This window comes from Antrostomus carolinensis, unplaced genomic scaffold (assembly GCF_000700745.2).
Source record: "Antrostomus carolinensis isolate BGI_N321 unplaced genomic scaffold, ASM70074v2 scaffold1162, whole genome shotgun sequence".
Taxonomy (NCBI): domain Eukaryota; kingdom Metazoa; phylum Chordata; class Aves; order Caprimulgiformes; family Caprimulgidae; genus Antrostomus; species Antrostomus carolinensis.
The window spans coordinates 5,651-16,088 of record NW_010298697.1 but is presented as its reverse complement, the minus strand read 5'-3'; the positions used below and the strand labels follow the sequence as shown (position 1 = coordinate 16,088).

General features: G+C 41.2%; 1 protein-coding gene across 1 annotated transcript in view; it reads right to left on the bottom strand.

Moving 5' to 3' along the window:
* Nucleotides 1–10,126, bottom strand: part of SLC45A2 (solute carrier family 45 member 2) — a 14,847-nt gene extending 4,721 nt beyond the window's left edge. Inside the window, exons 1-4 of the mRNA XM_010162497.1 lie at nt 9,691–10,126; nt 8,405–8,581; nt 5,190–5,515; nt 882–1,025 (exon numbers count right to left, since the gene is read on the bottom strand). Of these exons, the coding sequence (XP_010160799.1) occupies nt 882–1,025; nt 5,190–5,515; nt 8,405–8,581; nt 9,691–10,126 (1,083 nt within the window). The remainder of the gene's footprint in view (nt 1–881; nt 1,026–5,189; nt 5,516–8,404; nt 8,582–9,690) is intronic.
* Nucleotides 10,127–10,438: the final 312 nt, after the last annotated feature.

Below are 10,438 nucleotides of genomic sequence, written 5' to 3'. Positions count from 1 at the left end.
TAATTCATATACAATTTTTTTTCTCTCTCTTTCAGGTTTACCCCAACATACATACTCATTTTTCCACCCAGCAAGCAAAACTTTTTCTTTCAGTTGTTCATATACACTGCAGGGGAAAAAAAAAATTCCCTCTTGCCTACAAAAACAAAAAAGGCAAGGAAATGGGAAGACTGTGTGGAAACCATAGAATAAAGAAAGTGGCAATGAGAGGATTTGTGCCAGGAGCATATTTGTACCCTGGAAGAAAGGAGGCAGACAGGATTGTATAGGTAGGGACATACAGTCTTACTGCCTGGAAATAGCATGGAAAAGGGAGCACTGGGTATCATCAAGGCAAATGCTGGCAGAAGGGACTCAGGGAAAGGTTTAAAGAGGTACGGAAGGGACAGCCAAATTCAAGGAGACGAGCTTTCAGCTACGAGTAGCTCACTGTGTGCCAAGGGCTGCAGATCCTGAGGGCAGGGAGGCTGCTGTGGGGGTGAGCAGCCCTGTGCCAGCAGTGCCCAGACACCAGGGTAAGGCCAGCTGCATCCAAGCACCATCAGGCTATCTTAGTTAGGGAACCTGCCCATCTCAGAGCAACTCCAAAGCCAAAGCAGAGAATGGGTGTGTTTAGCTCCAAGAGCTTCATTTGGAACTGGTAAACAAACACAAATAACCCTATGAATACTAAACAGTTTTCCCCAAAGACCCAACAGCCTGGCTCAGAACAAGGGTCTGAGATCAATTAGCTGTTTTACAAAACTCTTGTTGAGCCATCCAGATACAACTGGCTCTGCCACCACTGTCATTTCCTCAGAATTACAACACTGTCTCATTTCTTTTTGGTGGAGAAGGAGATGCTATGAGGAAGGAGAAGTGAGAGGATTTTATGTTTTTACCTGTCCCATGAAATCTGTGAAGAAGAGCATGTTGGACAGGAAAGCCATCCATCCAAAGAGGTGACTCACACACAGATATCGATAGTGGGATGGCATGCTTAAAAGTGTCTTCAAGAGCGATTTAAGGGTCATCCGCCTTTGTTCCTAAAAGCAAGTATTTAACAACAATATTTTATTATAGTCCCGAAGGCTAATAAAATAGCTGACAGCAGATGAATAAGGCCTCAGCATCTTTTCACTGCTAAACTACCAAAGTTTCTTATTTTTTTTGCTAGGGAGGGTTGCTCGGGTACTGTATGTCCTTCAGTATATATTTGATTTGTAGAGCCATTGCCTAATAAAGTAATTGGAAAGATTCACAGAGATTCTGGGAGAGCTGGAGGATATCAGCAAGGATGTAACATTCCTGGCTGTTATAATCAGTAGGATTATTTTTTACTTGAAGAAGCAAGTGAAAATTTTCTGCCAAAACAGATTCAGTGGAGTTTCAAAAAACCCAAAACCAAAAATAATTTATTTATGGAGACAAACAGCTTTACCTTGACAATTTAAAGCTGCCACAGAGAAAATGAAACACAAACACTGTCTAAGAATTAAAATTTATCAGTCATGCAATATGACACTTCTGAGACCTTGTTGCCATTCCCTTCTATGTGCTAAATTCCTTAGAAAACTTCACCTCTTCTGGCATACCATAAGATTTCCACTATGTGCTGTCCTCCTTTCCATGAAACAGGGAGAGACTGTGATACATCATCAGCACCACTCAAAACCCTAGCACCCAGAGAATGTGAGCTCCAGAACCTGAACACCTCATCCCATGAGAGAAACAACTCACTTCAAAATCAAAATGTTATTGATGCTGGTTAATAAATCTCACTGATGGGGGAAAAACAAAATTTCTCACCACCTTCAATGTACCACTTTATCTCCCTCCTCCTTGTCTGAGCCCTATGCCCAAAACTCTTAGTTTCTTTTCCAGCCACATTCATCAGATCACTTGTATCACCTGAATTTTTTTTTAGTACTATAGGTGTGCCTGATGTCAGGCATCTGCAACACACAATTCTTACTGCTTTAAAGATCCTGCATGGTTCTTTGCTTTTAAAGAAAAAAAGATACTCTTTTATGTGTGCATGATGGAACGCTTCCCATTTTCTCTAGTGATGTTTGGAAGCAACAGTGTTGGGAGAGATGGTAAGGGAAGCTGTACAGTCTGTAACATGGAAGAACTGTAAAAGTTATGTTCATTAATGGAAAGTGGAATTTAGCCTTCAATTTGCTATAAAATAATGACATTTTTTACTTCCTTCAATGTTCTGCTTACATTTCCCAATTCTGCATTCCTTTGAACTAGGTTATGCTGCAAGCTACTCTATTAATAATCACCACATATAAAGTTGGAAAATATTTTGCTCTGGTGGGAGGTTTTTAATCCTCATAGGAATGCCAAAATTCAAGCTGCTGACTTTCACCTTGAACTGCATATTGTCCAAATCCCTTGGAATTTCTCTTGCCATCACTGTCTCTTTTAAACAGGGTAAGATTTATATTCTTCTACAGTTTTAAAAAACAAAACAAAACAAATCCACATTGTCTCATTAATGTTATTTCAAGGATAATGACTGTTTTTTACTTGGCTTATTTAATTTGTTCAACTCTTCCATACAGTTCTTTAAAACAGCCTTTCCAATGGAAGTGTTAATGTAAGGTCAGGGAAGTACAAAGGACACTGTTGTAATTACAAACAATAATTAGACAGCTAGATAGAATCATAGAATGTATTGGGTTGGAAGGGACCTTCAAAGGTCATCTAGTCCAACCCCTCTGCAGTGAGCAGGGACATCTTTACTAGAGCAGGTTGCTCAGAGCCCCATCAAGCCTGACCTTGAATATCTCCAGGGATGGGGCCTCCACTACCTCCCTGGGTAACCTGTTCCAGTGATCCACCACCCTTATATTGAAAAACCTTTTCCTAATATCCAACCTAAATCTACCTTTTTCTAGTTTAAAACCCTTATCCCTTGTCCTATTGCTCCATGCCCTTGTGAACAGTTCTTCCCCAGCTTTCTTACAGGCACCTTTCAGGTACTGGAAGGCCGCTATAAGGTCCTCTTGGAACCTTTTCTTCTCCAGCCTGAACAGCCCCAACTCTCTCAGCACCTCACAGGAGACGTGCTCCAGCCCTTTGATCATTTTTGTGGCCCTCCTCTGGACACGATCCAACAGGTACATGTCCTTCTTAATGCTTGCTTTCCATTTAGATATTTTGGAGAGTGGGTATGGAAACTGAAATGTTTAAGGCACACATCCAAAGCATACCAACACACAAACCCCACACTAATTTAAATGACGTGCTGAAGTTTGGCTCTGTTTACTTGCTTTGTCCTTGAAAAGCTCACAATACCCAATCATTTCCTCTATAAAATCACTACAGCTCAAGGCCTAAGATGATTCAAGAGAAATCAGTATGACTTGTGTTTTATAGCAGTAGATCCTGAGTAATTTGGCACCAAACTAAAGAACAAAATGCGAATCACTTTGGATGTCTGTTCATACTATAACAGGTCAAATTTCATTAATAATCAATGATAGCTATTAGCATGTAAGACCACACTCCTTAATTTAGAAGATATAGGGCCACAATGCCTGCAGCAAATAAAGAGATGCAGAAAAACAGGAAGCCAAACCATTTCTTCAAGGAAGCAATTACAGTAATGAATGAACTCAGAAAACATGTGCCACAAGAGACAGACCATTAAGGCAGTGAGTGTCTAGAATTTATATATGCCTAGGCACATCAAAGAAACATGAGACAGATTAAAGCACTGTCAGCCTCTGTTGGGCTGTCCAGCTGAGAATACAGAGAGGAGGGCAATGGCACAAGCTGGCCCACAGTGGACACCAGAGCTTTACCTTGGGTGTCAGGCGTTACTGATTCAGCGGAATTAGTTCTTGCCAAGGTAGAAGCTACCCTAGTCCATAGTCTGGCCCCCCTGTTTTCACTTCATCTGCTCACTCTTCTTCATTTCCCTTCCTTTCTTTATAGTCCACATCAGCCACGCAGTCAACGACACTCAGCACCTCTGGCAATTCAGAGGATGCTCAGAGTGAACAGTGCTGGTGAAGGATGGTGGCTGCTCAAGTTGGTCTACAGTGGGGGAACAGGGACAGCATCGCTGTGTCTAGCCATCTTCTCCTGACAAACTATTGCTTGCTGTCCCTCTCTGTGTTTGCCTGGCATTCTCATCAGGCAGTGTTCATCTTTTATTCTACCTTTGTGTTGTATCTGGAGTAGTAATATTTTTTTCAGGTTAGGAATGCCAAGTGCTATTATAATACAGATGAAAAATAGTAAAAGATAATAAATCCTGTTTATCTGTAACTTAAACATGAGTTTAGGTTTCTAACTTATAACCATCTGCACATTCTCAGTATTTTTTATGTGACTTATCAAGACTTGTATCAGGAATAGATATACATAACACCAAGAGATCAGAAGTGAAATTCCTAGCACTGAAAGTCACCAACAAAACAGTAAAAACTATTATCTGTTTCCAAGACCATTCTAGAAATGTGTTCTCCAGATATTTTTCAGGCAGATTCACCTTTTCCTAGATTGCCTTAGATTGAAGCAATCTCTCATAAAAATGCAGCAGAAACAAAATAACAGTGACAATTTGAAAGTACTTGCTATTTTCTCCCACCTAAAAATTCTGCCAAAGACACAGCTACAACACCACTTCAAAATAAAACTAAAACTCCAGAAGTGAGCTAGCACTGTTGTAGAAGTAGCAATTTTAAACACATCAGTACTGTCAAAGCATCCTCAGTGAAATGCAGGGCAGCAGCCTAACTGCAATATGTACCAGGCCAGGCAACAAACACTTGATATGTACTATGTATGTAGGTGTGTGGACTTCAATGGGAGGTACAGATTTATATCAAAGATTAAAGGTCTGTAGTCCTTGTCCACAATGTGATGTTAATTCTGTCAGGACTAAAGGACAAAGTATATCCTCTTGTCAAGAGTCGCATGAGGAGGACATCAGGAGACTGGCACAGAGCAGAAACTTGAACCTCACCCCTGCCAATTGTTCAAAGCATCAGGATGAGTCTGTCTTGTCCCTCTTACTGGAAATACCTTATAAATAAAAAAGAGGATTTCCACTGACCGTGTGTCCTAGTGGAGGGTTCTTTTTCTTTTCCATTTAATGAAAGGACTCCATTCCAAGTAGTCAGCATTAGCTTATTAAAGGGTCTCCAAGGACAGAATGACATGAGTTAAAAAATAATCTCTGCACTTACCTCTGTACGTGATGTATCAGCCCATTTCCCTGGTTTAGCTGCAGCCTTTATTTCAGCACATGTTGATTTTAAGTAACTTTTATTGATTTCCTCCTCTATGGAGCTATATTTATAGGATTCAGTCACTTCCAACAAGAACTTTGCCTCTTCATTTTCGTATATGAGTGGGACTTCAGGAATACTGCGCAGATGTACAGTAAGGCAGATTATGAAAACCAAGGCTGCGATCAAGAAAATCACCTGGAATTCTGATGCCAAGGAATGTCCTAGTACAGTTTTACCCCAATCCACAGCACCTGTCAGGTAACCCAGGGCTCCTCCCAAACCTACAAGAGTGGGAAAAAATGAGAAAAAAGATCTACTAGCATTGATAAAACAAACAAAAAGGACACAGTACCCTCAACAGGTGATCCCGTCTAGAAATTACTGAATAATCCCTCTCCAGATACTAATCACAAGAAATAGGAATACTGAGTTAATCACATACATGAGCAGTTACCCAAACATCTCTTGAAAAATCTCCTCAGCTCTGGTGGACAAAGGTCTCCCAAAAATGCCTGAACATATAGCAACATGGCCTTCCATCTCTTTTCTTGATTCTTTAAAGCTTTATTTTCTTTGAAACAGTGAGTAATACAAAATAAAATTCTACTGAAATTTAAGGGGTTTTTTAAACTTCACAGAACAAATAAAGATTTTTTAACTATATCAACACTACCTATAGTTTTGATTTTGTAAAATGTATATTACATAGCTGAATCTAAACAGAAATACTGTCTCCATGTGAAATATTAAAGAAAAAAAAAAAAGGAAATAAAACCAAAAGCATTGTTTTGTAGTTATCGAAATCCAAGTACCTCACCACTTGGAAAATACAACAAAAAGGATCAAATACAAATATGGAATTTCATTTACTGATTTTCTCAAAAAATTTAGAAAAAAAAGTAAAATGAGAATGCTATCTGGTATCTTGAAGTTAATAAAACCAGTGTTTAGTTTGATTTTTTTAGAATTTCTTCTTAGTGCACACATTTCCAGAAGCACAAGAAAGTGCACACTGTTACACAGAGTACAGAGCTCTGGTAGGGGAAGCAGCTTTGTCGACTCCTGACACCTTATTAACCAGGTGGCTCTGCAGGATGTGGGAGTCAAGCAGGACAGGAGCATTTGAAGAACATGGAAGTATTTCTACTCATCTGCTTAGGAGAACTGAAGACAATCTATGGCAGAACCATTCTGTTTAACAAAAAGTAACAGAGGCAACAGGACTTAGATTTGCTTCACCTACAAAACATGGGATTTTTATTTCATTCTGAGCTTTTTGTACTTTTCTCCCTCTTGGGTCTGATTCTGGCCCTCTTTCATTGTTTCCTACTGCATTTCACAGGGGACTGTATCCTTGCTTGTTCTCATGAAAAACAACTAAGCTGTTAATAACTTTTTGAAGAAAACCCACACTGTTTGTAGAGAGTGAATGTCGGATGTTTGAGGGCATCTTTGCATACTGTTTTGATGAAAAGTAATCATGATATTGGAATGCAGCCTGAGTGTTGTGCATTGGATACATGCGCTCTTCCTTCCACTTGTCTTACTGGTCATAAGTTTTGTAACTGCAAAGCTATTGAGTTTCACGCTCAAACCTTAAATTGAAGACAAAGTAGAGAGCAAAATCTAGGAGATATTTAGTATGAAAAGAAGGAACTAAATAGAGGAAACAAAATAACTCAATATCTAAAACAGAAGCTAGAAAAGAAATGGGAAGATTGCTGTCTGTGTCTAACAGGGATAGAACAAGGGATGATAAATGCAAATTGTAGGGAATGGATATTAAGATTAGACTTTAGACAAAACTGCCTAACAACAAAGCCAGTGAAGTGCTGGGACAGACTGCCTTGGGAGGGCTGCACAACCCTTCTCAAGGGAGGATTTCAAGAACAGGCTAGGTAGTTACCCATCAGGAAGGGTTAAGATACTGATGATCTTGCTAGAGAGGGCACAGTGTGCTGGACCAAATAATGTACAGAAATCTGATGAGATTGTGAAAAGCTGTACTTTTCACAGCTCAGTACAGAAATGATTCAGCTAAATCTGTAGCTCCAAATTTGGAAATCATGCCCTTTTACTATCATCCAAGGAAAAATTGCAACCAGAGGTCTGCTGAAGGCAAGAATATACATACTCACTCCCCTCTCTGTCCAAACAAGTGATTGTTAGAAGTTTTATCTGTCAGTTTCTAATGGATAATACTGATTTCATTCCCATGTGGCTTTAAGGTTCCCTTATAATCTGTGTTTCCAGACACAGCTATTTTGTACGTCCAAAACTGACCTGTCATCAACAGCTACTACAGCTCCCTCCTCGACTAGAGTAACTGCGCCCCTACCTGGCTCTGCTCTTGATATGGCCCAGTAGCCACCAAAATCTGCATCAACACAGATTGCATGACTTCTCACCTAGTCTGCTTTTCACCTAGTCCTTTCACAATGACTGCTCTCAGACACAGCTGGAAGCTCCCCACAATTCACCTGACAGGTACACAGCTTTATGTGTCTTCCCTGTGGATTTTCTCAGTGCAGGGCTCACATCATACAGGTTTCCTTCCGTACAGGAAGTTTCCTTCTACAACTCATCAACATTTCAAACATGTAAATGAGCAAATGGAGCTCCTTCTTCATTTGCAAGAGCCTGGACTCAACCACTTGGACTTATTTTGTGGAAGCTGTGAAGCTCTGAATTTTACACAGAATTCCTATTCCCATGCAGGAAGGCAGAAATATTGGAGTACTGTTAAGAAGAATGGAAATCAACTACACAGCTTTTGCTCTATATCACATGTGGAGTCAAAAATGTTATTTTTATGTGCTATGGCAAGGAAACAAGTTGCATCCCTTAATTTTTGCTTCACCAAAAACTTGAAAAAATCAGAACAAGCTGAATAAACACTACTTCACTTTTTAAAATAATTAATTACTTAAATCATGGCTTTGTTGCTGTAAATGTTTATGCCTGCAGCCTTCTGCAGCAGAATTCTTGTAGCAGCAATCACAAGTTGCTGTTCTCTGGAGTAGCGAAAACCCAGCAACAAAAGACTCGTGACTGAAGCGTGGGATCAGATGATCAGTTCATTCAAGATTAGAAACACAGTAAGAATAAAATCCATGCAATTACCTTCCCCTCCTTACAGAGGTAGGGAGGAAAAGAAGGGATCTGAGTACCTGTAAAGAGGGCGTGGTAATGCAGACCCTTCTCCTTATCCTGATGAGAGCAGACATCAAATAAATATGCTTTGATGGGGCCATCAATAAAATCAGCTGCAAAATCAAAAAGCACTACTCCCAGCATGGTAATGACTATTGCCCATGTCCGCCGCTTGTCCCTCTCACCGATGGAAGCTACAAAAAGAAAAACACCCTCATTCTGACAGCAACAATGCCATGTTCTGCAAAACCACAATTTATCTTTCCTGATGCATCCAAATCTAAGCAATGCTTAGTTATGCAAGAGAGCACTGGTACCAGAATCACATCAGAGAAGCAGGATAACAGTCTGCAGTGCTGAGCTGTGCTAGGTGGACTTACTGCCTTTAGTCAGAACGAGCTCAGGGTACTCCAAGCTCCAAAATCAAGAGCACCACTAGCCTTAATCTACTCCTTTGCACCTCCATGGCATGCTCTGGTAGCCTAACACACATGCATTTTGTAGTATTTGTTTTATTCTATTTGTTCCACTCTTCCATTGTTTTAAATAATCAAGAGTTGACTGTAACATATCTTTTTGGACAAATGAACACAAATTTATTCAACACCAACCATATCCAAGAAGAGGGAATAAATCAACCAATAAAAACACAGCCTCCCCCCTCCGCCAAATCATAAAGACAGCTACAACTTTCCACCAAGACTTTGAGAAGTTACATCCATCCCAAGCTGAAATTTAACAGTCTCTAGGGATGCCACTGCTATCTGATTTTGCACATTCCAGGTGCAACACCACTTCCACGGAGTTGCTGATTTCTGTTATCCATCAGCATAACACATTCCTGAGACAACCCATTGCTGCAGTAATTAAAGATATGTATTTTGAATGCTAATCCATCTAAAATATGCATTAACAGACATCCAGTTCAGATGTGTATTACATCACACAAAAAAAGTTGATCTTTTAACCTAACAAGGTATATTTTAGTTCTTAAAAAATTCTCTGGGCCTAAGCAGTGCTTCCCTCATATAAACTGATTCAGGCAACCACACCAACATGCAACATACTGCAATCACATGCACAGACTACGCAACACTACGTACAGGGTACATAACATGCAGCATTAGGACTGAACCTCTATGAAGATTGCAACATTCCTCAGCTCCTTCAATGCAGCTGAGTGACACGATAGCCAGTTTTAACACCCCATTTGAGCAGGGAATAGAGGAGCCCTTCTTTTCTTTCTGATTCAAAAGGCTAGGATGAATTTTGTCTGTCAGCACAGCGTGTGCCCCTCACTCACCTGAGATCATCACGTCCCCATTGAGGTACAAAGCCATGCCTAACAGCATTATGATGCCCAGACCCAGAATGTAGGGTCGCCTCTTGCCCCAGCTACAGGTGCAGTGATCACTGGCTGAACCTACCACGGGCTGCAGCACGAAGCCCAAGATAGGGCTGATGAGCCACACCAGGCTGTAGAGGCTCTTGGGCAGACCTACACTGAGCAGCACCGGCGTGACAAAGGCAGCCTCCACGGCATAGCAGAACTCCCGGCCGAACATCGCCATGCTGTGCATGATCAGCCTTCCCACCGCTCGCTTCCTTGGCACCACTGCTCCAGTCCTCGTCACAGATTGCAGCACAGCCTCCTCCGCTTTGGTGCTGTCCATGTCGGCCTTGGCCACCTCCGAAGGGGGTGGAAGAGCCCCATGGAAACTCTCTTTCATTAAGGTCATCGCTCTGGCTACGCACAGTGCTCTGGCAAGTCCGTGCTGCCTGCCCTGGCTGACATGGAGCCCAGATCATATGCCGAGTGGGATCGGTCTGTGCTGGGGGAGGGACTCACATACTTTCATGGCTCTGCGATCACAAGTTATGCAAGGAAGGGGGCGGGGAAGCAAGTTAACATTAGCAGATCTGAGCTCTTGGGCGTCTGCAAAGCTCCCAACTATCCACAACTGAAGAACTACTGTTTAAGCACGAAACACACATATAACGGGAACACAGATCACACGGACGAGGCGCAGGATTAGCCTGACACAAAGCTA